Below are 18,918 nucleotides of genomic sequence, written 5' to 3'. Positions count from 1 at the left end.
CTGGTTAGGTCAGCTGCTTGTTTGTTTGCTGCTTCTGCTGGTGGTCGTTCTCCCGTCGTAGATTCATTCGGCTGCGTTGCATGGTGATCACGCTGGCAGAGACACCCGTGCACGTGCCGCGGGCACGGCACAAACCCTGCCACCGCAGCACTCACAGCAAAAGGGGGGAAATTTTTTTATAGATTGGATAATTCGGCCCTGGAAACGAGCGAAATGCAGGATTCTGTTTTTTAACTTTCTGCATTTGTTTGGCCTCCTTTTTTCAAATTATTGGTAAACGCAGGCCGCACATTACGAGTACCACTAAGGGCAGTTCATCTAGTTGATACTGCATCTGTGAAAAAAAGCTCGAACAGATGGCGGGCAAGAAATGGAATGAAAGCAACAAGGCTTGAATAAAAATTTCATTAAAAAAACAGAAGAGTACGTACATAATGCCGCGAAAAGCATAAACAAAACAACACAAAGAGAATAAACATCCGTCAGGCACGTGCAGAAATGCGGTAGCCACTCACCGCTCCTGCTGCAAGGAAAAACATTGTAATAAGGGAATAATGACTCATTGACGTCCACCTGAGCGCAGCCATACGGCTACAAGGGAAAAAACGAGGACCAAGGAAAAACATTAAAATGACCAAGCTCTTAGAACACGATTTGTACCATCCCGTTTCTTTTGGAGGAAATTATGTAATGCCCTTATGTAATGCCTTCGGGCCTTTAAGGGATCAATAAATGAAATGAAATGAAATGAAATTCAAAAACGTATATGCACTCATACTCAGTTCGGTGCATTCCCCTTACAGATGTTATTTGCTACGATGCCGGTGCTGTCCATTGGAGACATCGGTCACCTGTTATCGCCAGGCTATTGGGCTCAAGAGGCGATTGCTCTCGTAAGGGTCTTCGCACTCACGGCGGCAAGTGTCACGGTACTCATCGTTGTCCTTTTATGGGCTGCCCGGAAGATCCACTCGAAGACTGTGAAGCAGCTGAGCAACGTGCCGCAGGTACGGCAGCACTTTCCTTTCCAGCAGATGTGGATCATGACGAGGGCCTGCTATCAGCCGAACTTCCCGGTCGGATTCAGTACCCGTGAGTTGCCGCTCTGCTAACGGCTCTTTTTATATACGCCTGTGTTGATGTGCTACGAGGCGATAAATTTAGTGTTATCTTTACTAAACATAGCATAGTGGTGGCTTCTTAGCCAGGCACATTTTGACAAAGAAGGCAGCGTTATAACAACCTGTGGAAAGGCGACGAGGTTGCGCCGACCTTTTCTCGCCTTTTCTGTGTATTGTTCCAGGCTGCGTTTCAGTGGAGGCGTAATTATGGGTAAATTAGGGCGAAAAAACAAGAATTCACATTCGCTAAGTGGCCATGAGGCCTCAGCCCCTGGCAATTTCTAGGGCTCGTTCTATAGCCTGGACTTGGTCGTCAGGCTCCGAGCTGCGCAACGCGGCCTCGCACTGCTGAATGTTAGATTTGTTAGTTGGTTTATTGGGGTTTAACGTCCCGAAGCAACTTAGGCTACGCGGTAACGCCGTAGCGAAGGGCTCCGGAAATTTCGAAAACCTGGGGTTCTTTAACGTGCTTTGACACCGCACAATACACGGGCGTCTAGAATTTCGGCTTCATCGAAATGCAGCCGCCGCGCTGGTTGTTAGAGACACAGCCATTGAGGAAGATGAGTGAGGGGGGGGGGGGGGTTAACCTCCCAGAGCGCCTCGATTCGCCAATCGTAATTAGACTCTCCCTAGTAGTGTTCTATGCGTTATTTTGAATTCTTGCTTCCCTTCACGCCATTTCTCGCATCACATGACAAAACCTTTGAACCTGTTGAAACGTAATGTCTGTGTTCGTTGTCACCGGCTCAGTGACAGCACCATTGGCATCTCCGTCGACGGCGTGGTGTACGCCGTTGACGTGCCCGCCGACCTTCGCATGGTCGACGCAGTCAGCCAGTTCAAGAAATTTCTGCCCGCATTCCCTGGCATTGCAAGCCTGCAAGTTTGAAAGAGCTTGGCAAGACACGGTCACAGCTGATGTTGACGCGCACGGTCAGATATGGGTGGTACATCGCGAAGGTTACAAAGGACATGGTTAGGAAACTGCGCAAGCGCGTGCTGGTGGTCCACAGTTCGCCTGTTGCTGGCCGAACGCCTGTTCGTAGGCTAGAGCGATTTTGAGCACATGCTGCGTGACACATCATTCGTCCTTCCTGAACTTCCTCAAGAAATGCCGAAGGGTTACAAAGGTTGCAGCAAATACCTTTCTTGCGTATCCAACAGCTTAAGTGTGATGATTGCCGAGGGCAGACTGTCCATGATAGCTGCACCCTGACAATATATGTGACTTGATTCTTTACACCTTTAACAGACATAGATCTTTATCAAGACCGATATTGTCCGTGTCTGATCAGTGTACTTTTAGGCGGCGGTGGCTTGCAGGTTCAGATGTATAAATAAATGAGGGGTTTTATCTTTAATACTATGTGAAACTATATGAATGAAAGGGCCCCAGGAGAAAATCTCGAAGCGAGTAGCCTGAAAGTGCCTAGAGCCTTGCGGAACGACGACTGTTTACTTGGGGCGTAAAGGAAGAATTATCCCTTGTGTTATTTCCGCTGTAAATTCGCCCCCTTTTATTCACGTTTTGAAAAAATAATCACATCTGATACCCTTGGGCTGAAGGCGAGTGCCTTATAAGAAGTTCAAAAGCCGCCGCAGTGGCTCAGTGATTATGGTGCTCGGCTGCTGACCCGAAAGACGCGGGTTCGATCCCGGCCGCGGCGGTTGAATTTCTTTGGAGGAGAAATTCTAGAGGCCTGTGTACTGTGCGATGTGAGTGCACGTTAAAGAACCCCAGGTGGTCAAAATTTCCGCAGCCCTCCACTGCGGCGTCTCTCATAGCCTCAGTCGCTTTGGGACGTTAAAACCCCATAAACCAAACCAGAAGTTCAAAAGTTGCTTACCTGCCGAGCCCTTCCCAGATTTTGAAACTTCAAGGAGTACACTCGGACGCATATTTTAAATGCCGCCGCACACCTAATGTTCACTAGCAGTGTTTAACGCCACTTAAACCAGCGCCACAAAACTGCAAGCAACCCTGCACTCTGCCAACAACGGCACGAATCGCGTGAAGTGGGTACACTGCCATTAAATTAGATGCGGCCAGGCTAGCTAGAAGAAAGCGTTAATTCCCGGACGATCGAGAAGCTTTCTCTCGCGATAGACCTTAATCAACACGAGGACGCTGAAGGAGCTGTCTGCTAGAAGAGAAGGTCCGTATCGATATTTTTGTCTTTTTGGCTCGGCTTGAACCGAAAGTCAATCCCTTCCATGTTTTTATAGAGTATGCACTCGAAAGACATGTAATAGAGATCGTTCAAATTTACAGCGAAGCTGTTTTTGCTTTGGTTTCGTCGTATAATTAAGCATGCTATCGCGGAATACACAGCCTCAGACGCAATGTGTTTATTACTTAGTAAAATATTTTAATGGAGCTTAAATATTTTAATTAAGTTTGTTTAATTATATGGCCGCCACATTCCACGGTTGCCAGATGGCAAAGAGCAGAAAAGAAAATTCTTCCTCTCCACTTTTAAGGGAGAGGCGAAGTACGAAAGTGAGAGAGAGAGGAGTTGGGGAGGGCGGGATTAACCCATGTGGCCAAACGAAAGCTATAATAGCTTACCCCTACATATTGCGATCTTTGATTACGAGAAAGTATTTGACTCTGCGGAACCTCAGCTGATATACAGGGATTGCGGAATCAGGGTGTACAAAAGTCTTATGTGAAAACACTGGAAGATATCTGTAACGACAGCATAGCTACCATAGTCCTTCATAAAGTCAGCAACAAAATTCCGATAAGAAAGGGCGTCAGGCAGGAAGACACGATCTCGCCAATGCTATTCACCGCCTGTTTACAAGAGGTGTTCCAAGGCCTCGAATGGGAACAGTTGGGGATAAGAGTTATTGCAGAATACCTGATTTTCGACTCTGAGATGACATTGCCTTGCTAAGCACTCAGGGCATGAACTGCAAAGCATGATATATCAGTTAGACAAGCAGAGCGAAACGCAAGTGAACAGCAGTTCACAATTAGCAGCGAGGTGCTTGAAGTGGTAAGGATATACGTGCATACGTAGGGCAGGTAGTGGCCGCTGATCCAGATCATGAGATGGAAATAACTAGAAGAAGAACGGGGTGGAGCGCATATGGCAGGTTCTCTTAGATCATTAATGGCAGTTTACCAATATCCATCAAGAGAAAAGTATACAGCAGCCGTATCTTACCGGTACTCACCTACGGGGCAGAAACGTGGAGGCTAACGAAAAGAATTCAGCTTAAGTTAAGGGCAACGCAGCGAGCTATAGAAAGAAGAGTCATAGGTGTAACGTTTACTTACTTATTTTATTATTGATCCTCTGGGCCAAAGGCATTTCAGAAAGGAGTGGTTATAAATAATACAAAGAAAACACAAACAAAAATTAAACATACAAGCGACATGTTCGTGGCTATATAATTCAGTAAAAGAAATGAACACAAGTTATGAGCACATAATAAAAGAACAAATAAAGGTAACAAAGGTAAACAATGATAACAGAATATAATACGTACATTTGTGGGGAGCTTTAGTATATAAAGTTAGCTAAACTGTTACGGAAGCGTAGGTTGTCTTGAATGCTGGCTGTCAATCCGGGAAGGTGGTCCCAATCGGCTGATGTACGGGGTATGAACGACTGCGAAGAAGCTTTTGTTTCGTGAGATTTTATGCCGACTTTGTGAGCATGATCTAGCCGTATAGAGATGAAACACGTAGGACATATGATTTAATCGTGTAGTTTGCGACAATTGTAAAAAAAATTTTAAATAAACATAACCGTGAAAATATTCGACGGGAGGCTAATGGTGGAAGGTTAAGCGTGTTTTTCATGGTGGTGACACTTGAAATACGATTAAAGTCAAGGATGATGAAACGGACAGCCTTGTTTTGGACGAGCGCAAGCGCCTTAATTGAATTTGTGTGGCTGGGGTCCCAAATTGCAGATGCGTATTTAAGTTTGCAACTGACAAAGATTCCATATAACATGAGTTTTAGGGAGGTGGGGAATTAGAGATATTGTGACCGAGGTATAGTAGCATGCTGTTAGCATTGTTAATTATGGTTTGGTATTGTGCGACCAAGTTAGAGAGGTAGATATATGAACTCGGCAGTAGCATCGCGTCCAATCCACACAATACTGTGGTCCTTTGAACCCCATAATAACCCCTCGCCCCAAGGTGCCATGGAGGGGACTGTGTAGGGTCTCTCTAGTTCATTTTTTCTCGGAAACAAGGCAACATATAAGACTAAGCTTGAACCCTTCATCGTACTTGTTAGACAAGCTAGGTACGCCGCCAGCATGCCATTGTGTATCATATTTTTGGCCGCAAGCAGCCTCAGTTTGAGCTTTTACTTTCGAACCTAGCAATGGTACAGAGACTGGCGTGGTACAGGGCTGTCACGATTGAGCCTCTTGAGGGTCGCCAAATCCGAGAGTGCATAGGACCTATACTGAGAAGAGAACGCGTTCCCAGTCGCAAATAAGGAAACTTGTTCCAGTGCCACAAGCAATTAGATATGTCTGTTCGGCGACTGCCACAGCAGTGCCATGGATTAGCTTTCTACTTACCTGTCTGAAACATAGTGCCGTTCCTTCAACCGCCTAAGACACTCTTGAGTCATCATTTTCAAGGTATACCCTGATTCAATCCGCACCCTTTATTTCTTGGCATATTCCTCCTGCTTTTTCCTGTTATCCTGTAGTCTTCTTCTAGCGGGCATTTTCCCCACTGTCTCTCCTCTGCACAAATTAACGTGTTGGCGGGTTACATTCGGAGGCAAAATCTTGCATTCTCTGTGGAGTCTTGACGTCATTTTTGTGGGAGGCTGCAAAGGTGAATTGAAATTGCTACAATTTCTTTTGCGTTCATTATTCTATGGAAAATTTAGCCCTAACTAATGAACACTACATAAAATGTAGTAGTTCAAATACGCACTTATTCGGATAAAAAGAAAATATCCGCATAGAAGGGAAGACCCTGTTGGGCGCAGTTCACTAGGCTTAAATTTATAGTTATTTTGGTGGGCTTGTTTGGTGCTTCCTTGCTTCCCTGCGTATGCCCGTTTGGTTGTGCGCAGTGCTAGACCATAAACCTTTAGCAACTTGCCCGTCTAGCAATTCTGCCACTGCACTCGCGAATACACACCAACCCCATTTCTGTTTGGCTTCTTTTTCAGTGTTGTTTGCTGCAATCTCGGGTCTTCATGCCTGTTTTCAAAAGTACGGACGATATCTTATGTACGATGGCTTCACTCCCTGGTTATATGTCTACAAGGCTGAGTATATCGAGGTAAAATACTCTCTTAACGTGCATATAAACCCTTAACATTTTTTTTTTCATGAAAGCGCGAGCGTTGACTACGCGGCGCTGCTGCGCCGGATAAAGCACTAGACAAGAAAGCTTGCGAGCTAAGGGCGTGCCCATCATTCGTGCTGCAAGAGTAAGGTACGTCTGCTAGGCTGTTCTGATCAGTGCGAAGCAATCCCGTTCCCGTCGTCGGCTGCTGTGCATCGAAATCCGCAAGAAGCTGCGAGAAACTGTTTTTATCAGCTGCATAATGTGTGGGTGATTTTTAAAACAGCATACATTCGGGAACATGGAAACCAGTCGCAATCGTTACTAACGAAAAAAATTGTTTAACCTGCCAGGTTAAACCTGGTAGGTTGCGTAAGCATCCATAGCGTTCCATTCGGGATCATCACCGGTTGTAGACGATTCGGTTTCGATAGAGGCGCGGTGCGCCCGTCTAGCAGCGTCTTGAGCGCGCCGCTTAGCAAAGCGCTGTTCGCGTTCTTCATCTGTCTCCGAAGCCCGTCGTCAATTCCTGGCTTCGGGAAGCCGACGTAGCCTCCCTTTCTGTTTATCAGGCGCCATAACGACGGAGTTGTTGTTGCTGTTGTGACTGAGATAAGGATGAAAAGGAAGTAGCACGGGCCTGCCTACTGGCTCCAGCCGAGCGACCACCGCTACCACGTGCCTATAGAGGAGAGTTAAAAGATCAGAGCAAAGAGAAAAAGGAAAGAAAAGACGCGCGTCGCAGCAACAACTGCGTCCGCTGCTGAAAGAACAGATAAGCGGCCGAAGCGAGGACAGGCGAGCGAACGCATCTTAAACCACCCTTCCCCCCCCCCCCCGTTCTCCAGCCTACTCTCCACACTCCGCAGCTGGCGAGAGCGCGTAAAGCCCCTCAATGAAAAAAAGTAGCGAAAAGCCATGAGCCCTGTAGCTCCGCAGCAGACGCTGGCGCGATTGCCGGGTCTGCGTTTCTTGTTGCGACACAGTTTTGGCGGGAGCGTTTCGTCAGCTTCGATGGTGTCTACGCGCTGCGGCGACGCCGAGCTTTTTTGCGCTTGCGGGTGCAACAGCCGAGGAGGCAATGGGAAAGATTTTTCGTCATTCCGTCCACAACAAGCAATGCGGCTCGCCGAAAGGTTGGCTGCGTAGGATCGGCCGGGAAAGCACTGATAATGAGCTGGATCCCCGTCTTTACGATGCGAGTGCCGCTCTTCGGTTGTCAGTCGTTACTTTTTTTTTTTCTCGAAGGATTTGGTGTGAAGCGCGAGCGGCTGCAGTCTTTATTCGTACTTAATGCCGTCTGGCATGGTTGTAGATGGATTCGTTCGCTCGCGGGCTACGAAAGCCTTGCTTTTCGTTGTCTTAGCCCCGCCGTTCACGCTGCTGCCTCTGCTAGACTCTGCAGCCTTAGCTTTGATGTAGGGCGCGTTACGTGGCGCATTCGAGGTTGAAGTCGGACTCGTTCGCGGGCTCGACTCAGAACTTGCGCTTCAATTTGTTTTAACTCTGCTGTTCACGCTGCTCGCGGTGCAGGTCTAGCTTTCATGTTGCGCGCATCGCTGGACGTATTTGTTTTGCTGCAGTCGGACTTCTTCGCTCACAAACTCGGTACCAAAGGGGCGGTTCTTGCTGTTCAAGCTCCGCTGTTCATGCTGCTCGCGGTGCAGGGCTATCATTCATGCTGCGCGCACTGCTGATCGTATTTGTTCTGGCAGGGTTCATACCAAAATCGGTCGCTACTGTGTCCAGGCATAGGAACCGAACTATCGCTTGAATACTCGATATCTGCTTGGATAATACTTGAGAATGCATGCGAGGAGCTCCGTCAAACATAATTGCATACATTTTTTCCTGTTTTCAATTTTCGCGTGAAGCAACTTCCTAATCGAACAACGTTTTCCTTCGAACTGGACTGAGTGAATTCGAGTTTTTGTTTTTCAGCTCGAATTTTTTTCGCGCTGCTTCGACCGAAAGCGATTAATGAACTGCGGCAGTCCAGACTGCTGCGCATTATGCATGGCAATTACACGATTGAAGACAGTGTCCTCTTATAAGCCATTATTGCATCTGCTGACCCAAGACGACAATCACTTAACCAAACAACATTCTAGTGGGTCGTGCAGTGCTGTAGCTGCGCGCGATGCAGCGGTTAAAAGCTTTTTTTTATTGCTATTACTCAACCCAAACAACTAACCCTACATCAAAATTCGTCTGGTCCCAACCGTGTTACAGCGCGCAACTATGCCATCGTATTCACCTAGGTATTTACGAAACAAACAGTAAGAGACTACCGTCAGTCGGTTCCTTTTGACATTAGTCTGCCAAGTGTCCGAGATATATAGTAACTCCGAAATAACCGCTGAGCTTTCCTGCACAAAAAAAATTACAACTGAGGGGAGTAGGAACCTACGCAGAGCCGATTGCACGAGCAAACGCACTTTTGAGAGAAGAATATATTGTGGCAGCATTACACTGCCATCCATTCATATAAAGCCTAGGCCGCACGTCTATTCGTACGTCGTACCACTTCCTATTGGTGGAGTTAATTTTTGATTAAGATTGGGCAAAAGACGCCGGTCGAAAAACAATATTCCGAGGGTGTTCAGTGCTGTGCCGCGAGTTCGCTCGCGCATGCTATTTCCACCGTGTGCACCGCAATCAAAGCGATCGCAGTACAAAACGTGCCTATAAAGCAGTGCAGCATAGGTCGGGCCAGTTGTTTGAGTATTATTTTATGCGAAGCATACTAAAATAGCCCAACCCAGCTCCTCGAGCGCGGCGGTGTCGTTACCATTGACCTTTCATGACCTCCATGTCATACCACGTGATGCGTGACGTCACAGCAGATGAAAAACGGGGGCCCAACTCGCGCCGTCGCGCGAGGCGTCGTGACCAAGGATGACTACGTGGTGCGTGACGTCACAACAGATGAGAAACGGGGGCCCAGCTCGCGCCGTCGCGCGAGGCGTCGCGACCAAGGAGGACCACGTGATGCGTGACGTACGACATAGGAGAAACGGGGCCCCAGCTCGCGCCGTCGCGCGAGGCGTCGCGACCAATGTGTTTCCTGCTTCTGCCACTAGGTGCGTTGTAGTGAACACGTGATGCTGGAGCGGCGGTATACAAGGGGGTGCGCCTGCCTCTGCTAGGCGTACACGGGATAGAGATGCCTCCTGGAGACAGGGCTGCTCGTTGGAATGAGAAGCAAAAGTTGCGGCGTGCTACAGAGACTGATGAAGAGCGTGAAGAACGTTTAGCCAAGCGGCGTGCTCGATATGCAACTCGGCGACAATATGCTTCGCATCTGACTAGGCTTAACCTAAGCTAAGCCTCAGCCTTTTTTTTTATTCAACATATCCCTAAAGGCCCTCATTCGAGGGTATTACATAGGTGGGGAGGGGGGGGGGGGTCACATGCAACAGGAACATTATTAACAAGCAAATGAACAATAAATAGGCTAAATATAACATGGGAAAATAATTAAGCATCAGAGAATAAAGAAACAAGCTAATAGAAAGCAATATAATAATAGGTTTAGGAAAACAATAAGGCATAGCAGAACGCAATCACATACATTTCAATCAACAGTATATTTCATATGCCAACGTCGCTGCGGATGAGATCGAGAAATGTGGAGGCGTTAGATTCAGTGGCTATGTGTGCTGGTAGATCGCTCCACTCTATGATAGTGCGTGGTATGAATGACTTCGCAAATGCAGATGAACGACACGCGATGAGCTTAACTTTGTGCGGATGGTCGAGCCATGGAAAGAAGGCTGATGGTGATAGGAAAAAATAATTTTTTAATCTTCCATACCATGATTGCATTGCGGCTGAATCGAAGGCAGAAAATGCAAACAATTGATTCGAGCGAGCGGTCCACGGCGCGCCAAAGCGCGAGCGTTGAGAAACAACACTCTCAGGATATTCTCGGCAGCGCACTCCACCTCTACCGCTTGCACCAAATCAAATCGATCGCAGTACAAAAAGTTTCGATAAATGAATCCAACGCTGCTGGGGGCAGTTATTTGAGTAACTAATTTTTTACTCTCCCATGCCATGATCTCATTTCGAGCGAAGGGAAGGCAGAAAACGCACGCGCGGTGTACTGCGCGTCAGAGGGCGAGCGTTGGGAGCGTCTGCTTGCTTCACCCGGCCTAGGTGCCGCCACCGTCGGCGCCCGGGAGGAGCCGAGAGAAGGAGAGCCGGCATAGGAGGAGGAGGGACGAGATGTCGTTACTTTTAGTTTATTTAGGGGTTCTAGCAGCCCCTCCACTCGGCAGCGGCGCGGCTACAGCTGTAGTGCGCCGCGCCCCGCGCCGCTCTTCAAGGTCAAAGGGCCTCGCGGCCGCCCCGACGCGAAGGGCTGAAACCGGTCGTAATATTGCTTTCGCAATAAAAGTTACTGATGAGGACCCTCGATACTCCCGCGCTAATTTCGCTAACGCTTGTAGCTCTCGAGACGCAACCCGCAAATCCAAACTGGGCGCAGAGTCTTGCTTGGAACGATGCGCGTTTGCACCCGTCCAGAGCCACGAACACACAGCAGATAGAGCACGAAACGCTCTCAGAACTCGGCCATAAAACTTGCTTCGCAGGGAATGCTTCTCACGAAGCAGAACAGCCGAGCAGACGACGCTAGCTGCAGCGGCATGATCGGCGTTACAGTATTCTAGGCACTGTATCGGCGTGCATCCTCGTTCCCTGTCCCGATTTCCGCTCTGCTTTGCGTCGGCACCGCTGCACCGGGCAGTCGACGGTCGCGCGCTGATGTTAAGCAATTGGAAGGGTGTACATGGCTGAGTGCGGCTTGGTGTTCCTTTTCTTCGAGAGACGCTGTTCTTGTATCGTACATGGCGCAATAGCGAGAATTTTCTTCCTCTCCAGCACTGAGAAAAAAGGCATTCATATCGAAACATTCCGGCAGGAGCTTTAACTGACACTATCCTAAACATCTTGGAGGACAGTAGAACCTCACGACCGCTCAGATTCAAATAGCACTTGCTATTGTGATTGTTGCCTCTGAAGCGATGGTGCACACCCACGGTGGGGGATTGGCCAGGGTTTGGTGCAGATCCAAACCGGAGAAAAATTCATCCAGGCTTATCTCAGGCGGCACATAAATAAAATTGAATCTGCGAAAACAAATAAAAAATTTTCAGAGATGTGGAGATTGGAATGAAAATTGAGGAAAAAAAGAGGTGAGAGTTAGAATAAATTAATTTAAAAGTAATAAATGAAATTTTCAGAGAAAACTGAAGGAAAAGCAGAGTTAACTCAAAAATCTCCCGGTATCGACAACATACCTGTGGAGAAACTCACGCCAACTCAACTCAATTTGCCAACTCACGGTAGCACTAAATGAGAGGAGGACTTGACGAGTAAAAGACAGCCCTAAATGAGCGAGGGGAATTTGGAAATACTTATTATACTGCCGTGCAAACCGCTTGCAGGTGAGGATGAAATAGTTTAACCATTCAACTTCCCTGCATGACGCACATAGATTCGACGTCGTGAACCTAAAATGGCATATATAAGCATTAAGACGATGAATCCTGCAGCGCAGCAGGGTCATGCAACTCTCACATTGTCTTAAAGCGCATTAACGAACCTTGCATGTAAATTCTACGGGCTCATAGTGCGCTGCAGCAAGGATGTGCGCATGGTTCAGGTTGTGGTGTAGTTGGAAGCGTTTATAACAGAACGTGGTCAGCAGGATAAGGTTTGGAACGATGTAGAAAACAGGCCCACTGAGGGCTGATTTCGCTAAGTCGGCCATCGAATTTTAAGTAATGCCACGGTTCCCTGGAATTCATCGAAAACGCAATTCTTACACGTGAAAGGGAACAAAGTAAAAGGGATCTGTACGAGACACTAGTCCTCGAGCTTTCAAGCGCTGCCAAGGCTGAGAGACTGACTAGACAATGACTACATGTAAAATATACCGGGGGAACTTTTTGATGGCCAAGCCAATAGCAAGAAATTCAGCGGGAAAAATTGGCGTATAATCTGGGACTCGGATAGAATAACTCTTATCTCGTGCGTAGGATCAAAAACCTATTGCTGCTTTTTAGCCATCTTGAGGAGCATCTGTGAAAATAGCTATGTGACTTGGATACCTGAACAGGTATTCTTCCAGGCGATTATTTAGCACATTGGCAGTCAAGTTCTTTGCATACTGTGGCAGCGTATGATCGAAGCAAACAGTCGGAGCAGCCTCCACATTGCTAAAGCATTGCGCTGACCTAAGCGAGACTGCAATTCTAGACAACAAGTACTGTGCAAACACAAATTGAGTCAGCTTGTATTGTGGTCAATGTTCATCTCGAAACAAAGCTGGGTTTGTAAAAAACTGGCTGGTGTCACCCCAGGCATGGGCTCAAGTCCCCGTAGCTGGTATAATAATGATTCTGTCTTGAAGGTCCGAAAATGCTATGCGATCTGCATATACATGCACTTTGATGCCACCCTGAATAGATGCGCCCCGCATTAGTATGTTGAAAAGTAAAGTTGACAGGACCGATCCCTGAGTCACACATCTAATCTGAGAAGAGGTATCGAAAGTAAAGGAACCGTGGGAAGAGAACAAACGTCCATCGTTTAGGAATTCCTGTACCAATGCAAGAATGTAAGAAGGCGGCCGAATTCTGTCAAGCTTGTTCAAGGGTGTTTAATGCTCTCTGCTGTCATATGCCTAGATGATATCCAAAGTGACTAAAGCTGCGACCTCTTCCTTCTCCATCGCAACCCTAATTAAATTTTCCGAATATAAATGCGTAGAGTATGTCGAGGTAAAATGCTCTATTAATAATCATGTACATGGTTGCTGGGCTTGCATTCGCAAAGGCCAACAAAGATACACCTCGTCTTCTTTTTGAGTGTTGTACTGCTTTCCCCACTGCCTCTTTCATGTACTAGTGAACTCGACCGTTCGTATGACCTGATGAGGTGAAAAAGCACGGCACTGCATTAGTCAACATCACAAGGATAATGGTTTCAAGGTGCCATGTGTGTCGCGTATTAAAAAAAATGGTGAAATATTCTTCCCGAAAAAATAACGCAACAGGGCGATATAAAGGATGACAGCACATGTTCTCACTACAGTAAAATGTATTGATGTGCTTGCGACACCGAAGAAATATAAAATAAACATTAAAACCCCAATTCACGTGGCCAATATGGTAAATTCAAAAGCAAACGTCCACTCGAATTGTTGGCCTCGTGGATAGCCTATAAGCGTAATATGAAAGTCTTTTTTTTCCTGGCCTTGATCAATGACGGGCTTATACATTTGCCAGGGCGCCATCCTCTCGTACAATAATAGTCAACGAACGATTCAACTCTTTATATGGCTAACTCTTTATCGCGGTCAGAAACTACTCAGCAGTGCATTAGCAGCAAATGTTTTCGGTGGTTATAAAAGGTCACAATATTCGCCCTTTTCTTTTGCAATCAGTTTAAAGGCGACGAAGCATTTTCGAGATAAACGCAAGCAAAGCGACGGTACACAGAATGTCATAGACGCTTTTAAGCATGGTTACAACGAAAGTAGACACGTCTCGCGCGAAAAATGGACAGTGTGGCGACCTGCAGGTAGATATGAAGAAGATGGCAAAACGGGGATAGTGAAGCTTCGCGGAGACATCCCGCAAACCAGAACATATAGTTCAAGGCTGAGAGTGTCTTTCCTTGTAGGATATTTTACGAAGACCAATAGGGAAAAAAAGTACCATTAGACTCGCGCTGATTACTCGTTTAGCCAAGCCGAAAGACAGTGACATATCGTCAGAAAGATAGCCTGTTGCTTGGTGCACCCGTTGATGGCCAAAACATCCGCCTTTTAATGCGAACGCATTATATTCACCGTCAGTACCAAAGCCGCCGACCGCCGTCTGTCGTTGTCCGTGGCACGAAATCATTCAGACGATATCAAATCGTCTTATGATAGGGCGCCAAATTTCCCTTATGCGCTGCGTCGTCGTTGTCAATGCATCTGCACATTCCCACCATGAATTTATTCTGCATGCGGTTAAAGATTTTCGGCCACAATCGTCCTACTCTTGGCAGTGCCTGCATCATCAATCCACGTCAACTTGCGCAGAGTACTGTGCATCTGGTCTCCAGGTGGTGACACAGTGCAGTCAAGCCTTAAACCGGCCCTCTAGCGCTGGTTTCCCAGTCACTGGGCACTGCATTTGCTTAAGCTTAAGCTGAAATTTCTAGAATTGTGGCAGGCGTGAAATCCAGAGCCGGAGTGGCTCTCAAGCTGAAAGCCATATGTGCAACAAAATAATATTTTCTAAAATTCGTCAGCCTGAGCCATCGACGACACCTTTGTAAAATTTCGCTTCATCCTCACAGCGATTATATTCTGTAATCATATTCCCATTGCGTTCGTTGCCAGTTGTCTGGCTGTGCTATGCCTCGGTGCGGGCAAGTTACTATTTTTATTATTAGTTTTTAATGCCAACCCTAACGAATGCATTACGTATTAATAAGACTATTAAAAACTTGAGGGTGGATAGCCCAGCGATTGGAAGCTTCAGCCAAGGACGCTTCCAGTTGCGCATAAAAAAAATTGGCTGGGGCTTAGCTAAGGTTAAGCCTGGATAGGCGAAAAGCTCTCGCTGCTTTTTAGCCAACTCCCAAGCTACCACTTCTGGATCGGTGTTTCTGCGCCATCCGACTGTTGCTTCTTCTTCTCTTTCCAGGGCGACTGTCCGCGCCTGTTCTATGGGCAAGCGCGCCTTATGTACCCCTCCTTTCAAATGTGCACTGCGCGCGGCTGCGGCAGTGGCTAGGATGGCCGCCTCTTCTATGGCCGCCGCCGCCTCTCACGCGTTCACGCAACGCCTTGCGAAAGAACCTTCTCCTCTTGGGACAGCGGCGGCGACCGCGCGGCAGCGGCGAAGGGTAAAACGGTGGCGAGGAGGAGAAGCGGCGACGCTCAGACGACGGAGTCAGCGCGCGGCGGCGACGACGGCTGCGACAGCAGCGGCCACCTGCGCTCCGCGTGGCGTCGCTCGGTTTCGCGCATGCGCGGCTGTGGATAAAATTGATCACGGTGCACGCCAGACCCGATGTTGACGAGCCTAGTGAAGCTTTTCGCTTCAAAACATGGTTTCGAATTCTACTGACAACTGCAAGTTTCTCCTGCAGACTTTATTTGCGCTAGTTCTATTGCGGGACAAAAATGTATGGACAAACAGAGGCTACTCCGTAGACGTAAAAAGCATTCTGACATTAAACCCCCGGTATAATTTCCAAACTCTGGGACACCCTGTGTACACCCTTTGATATCATGAAGCAAGGATGTTTGTTTGAAAGCCGTTTAATGGGGTTCTTGTAGCATCGGTAGACGTGCCAAGATCCCGACAGACCTGAAGAAGTTCCTCTCACCATGAAGAAGTTTTTACCCAATGGTGGCGCATGACGACCTGTACAGCGTGCCTCATATTAAAACCCCTTGGGATGTTTCGTTTTAGCAGAGGCTGTACACAGAGGCAATGAAAAAGCGCGGCATTTTTTGGCTCTTCTACCCTAAGGTTGCAGTGAAGGACGTACACACTAAAATAATTATAGATGTCTCGGGGAGGAGAGCGTCATTCAGCATTAGATACATTCTAACGGTGTGTGTCATGTTTCAGGAGGTTTTGTCAAGTAACAAGATTCTGACGAAAGGACAAGAATATGAGATGCTGCAGAGCTGGCTAGGAACAGGGTTGCTGACCAGGTAAGGGTGAATGATTGCGAAGGATTCATATCATGTTTGATTCCAAAAGCGTCCTCCATTTTGTTATTTATAATCGCATGATCGGCAAATATATATATTATTTTTCACATGCTCGCAACAAAAAGAGTAAATCGTTAAAATTATGGCGCTTGCCTGGGCGAAGTATCACGGTGAAGTTAACATCAATAAAGAAAAATATCTGCAGCCTCCAGATAGACTGAGATTCAGCCATACTTGACCCGAACTTACATCTTTCGCTGCTCATTCTTTCCGGATTCTATTGAGCACTGGAATAAACTACCCGCTCGCGTTACTGACTCTGCAGGTGTAGCGTCATTCCTGAATGCACTTGGGGATTCCGTCTAGACATGGGATTCCTGTAGATGTGTGCGTAACTGATTGTCAACTGATTGATTTCTTTTTGAATAGCAGGTGCCTCTATAGCGGTGTGAATTGTGTTGCGTTTCTATGCTCTCTTGTATTGTAGGCTCGAAGTTTCTTGTTCATTCTTGTGTACATATGCTTTTTTTCTTTATTTTCTTTCCCTGTAATGACCCTCAAATGAGAGTTGACAGTATTGATAAACAAATGAATAAATAAATAAATGACAAACACTCCGATTCAGATAATTGCGTTACATTTATTTCAGCAATCCCTTTGTCATACAGGCCTGAAACTCCGTCAGGATGTAATGTTTACGAGTGTTACATTTACTCATTATCTTTCTATAGAGAGCAGCGACTGCTCAAAAAATCAGGAGAGGGTTACAACAATTGCTACAGTTAGAGATCATCACAGATTTTTTTATTCGTAGATTAGTTAATCGTTGCAACTCAACAGTTCCAATGGTGTGTGCGTTTTTTTTTGGGGGGGGGGGGGGAGAGCAAAGTAGGATTTTTTGTAAATTTTAGTACTGGCGAAATATCGGCCTATTATCTAGAGCGGTTCAATACATGTGATTTTGGGATCCAGCAAAAATGCCAGTATCACGTGACCTATGTGTTTGCTGCGATAGAGCATACAAAAACTCGGGAAACACTTAAGCTGCGCCTTGACGGTCCTCCTTCTTATCGCTTCGTAGACAAGGCACTGTTCTTCATACTACGTCATTTTGTTTTATTTGCATTCTAAAGTTAATTCACGGTTATGTCTTTATTTTATTTTTCTGTTTACCACAACGCACACAAAGCCTCCCTTTAACCATGTTAAACAAGCGTTCCTCAGTGGTTGGGGGCGGGACGGGGTGACAAGAAGCGCGACGGATTACAACCATTTTTCTTTTCAGCGCAGTTCCTTTTCTTTCTTCAGAGGCACTGAGTAACGGTGGATTGGCGTCGCGACAATTTAGGCCAATGAGGAATTTTGTAGTTATATGATCACTGTTGTGATAGTTGCGGGTTAATTGAATTACCCGCGTGAGGTGACACAAGAGTTCTTAGGACATAGCGGGTAGGAAAGTCCGCATTAAATAGTGATTAGTCAAAGCAGCCACTTCCAGGGTGCGTAAGGGTAGCGGCAGTCGGAAGTGGCCAATGGAAACGGTTGCCACATGTCGCCACTCTGTTTAAGAAAAGCAATTTTTTTCCTTCTCGCGTTCTCCTTAATTGGTGTGTCAGACACTCTTAACTGTAGATATTTGTTACTTCATGTGTTTCACTGATTTTGTTGCCTGGCGGAAGTGCGTTTATCAGCGATCTAAAAGTTTGGAACTTGAACACAGTTTATGTTAATGACCGCGATTAGCGACACGATAAGAAAACAGGAATTTTGGCCACCCCAGCCGTTTCTGATACATCGACCCTATGGGAAGTTTCGCATCTGGTAAAATGAAAAATCTCTGAGGTCATGTGGCTGTGAAGCCATGACCTTCTTGTCCATCCCATATTTAGTCGACACAAAGGTGCCGCCAAGCTTTCCACGCAATGGGACCCTTGACGCTAGCGTGTTAAAGGATCTCTACCTGGAAACTCGACGGCCTACATGAAGGGGTTCCAAGCTCAGCTGTTTGAGCAGGTTACTAACTGGTAAAGTGATAAACTGAACCGATTATTAGATAGCGAACCTGGAAAAAAGGTGTTGGATGTCTAATAAATTTCCATTCTCTTTTTTATAGTAAGGGTCACATGGTGTCAAAGCACATATGAGAATCGGTCGAACCTGACAGCCGGATGTTTTAAGCTTAACGCTCGAAGTGGACCACTTTCATTTCTTGGGAAGGAAACAAAGCTACCTAAAAGCCTTATTCAGATGCAAATAGTTATATTGTGGAATAGAGTGAATAGACTGTTCTCGTGTGTCATCCATTTAATGAAGGGGAATTTTTGTTGTTATGCTCAAAGAAAGCTTTTTCACAAAGTTAATATACAGTTCCCCTCACACCGCTCGACGCGTTTACAGAAGTCATCATTCAGGAAAGTTCACTCTCACAGTGATTGAAGTTGGCAGTGCCTATGATATAAATTAAACGCATTGTCACGTCGCGCAAGGCAAGGAAGAAGCAATGACGACCCGGGCACAGCGCACATGCCGAGAGCACGAAACCAGCACAGAGCACACAGAACAGAGTAGCTAAGAGCCCCGAGGATGAGAACACGCGCATACCCGAAACGCTTCGTTCACTTCGTCGTCACTCGCACTATGGCTTACTTACACGTCCCTGGACCGCAGCGGTACTCCAAATCGAGCCCGGGCAATCACGTCGTGGGCGAACTCAGAAGGCCGAGCCGTAGCGGTAGGAAGCAGTGTGTCCAGGGGCAGTTGGGTCTTGAGGCCGTACAACGG

The 18,918-nt window shown here is 46.8% G+C and overlaps 1 protein-coding gene across 1 annotated transcript in view; it reads left to right on the top strand.

The window, feature by feature from the left end:
- Positions 1 to 18,918, top strand: part of LOC149334264 (cytochrome P450 4c3-like) — a 61,520-nt gene that overhangs the window by 6,434 nt on the left and 36,168 nt on the right. The window contains exons 3-5 of the mRNA XM_089555098.1: positions 804 to 1,092; positions 6,286 to 6,398; positions 16,052 to 16,137. Of these exons, the coding sequence (XP_089411224.1) occupies positions 804 to 1,092; positions 6,286 to 6,398; positions 16,052 to 16,137 (488 nt within the window). The remainder of the gene's footprint in view (positions 1 to 803; positions 1,093 to 6,285; positions 6,399 to 16,051; positions 16,138 to 18,918) is intronic.

The sequence above is a fragment of the Amblyomma mixtum genome, chromosome 8 (genome assembly GCF_055824585.1).
Source record: "Amblyomma mixtum isolate Tamu chromosome 8, ASM5582458v1, whole genome shotgun sequence".
NCBI lineage: Eukaryota > Metazoa > Arthropoda > Arachnida > Ixodida > Ixodidae > Amblyomma > Amblyomma mixtum.
This window is presented reverse-complemented; position numbering and strand designations above follow the sequence as displayed.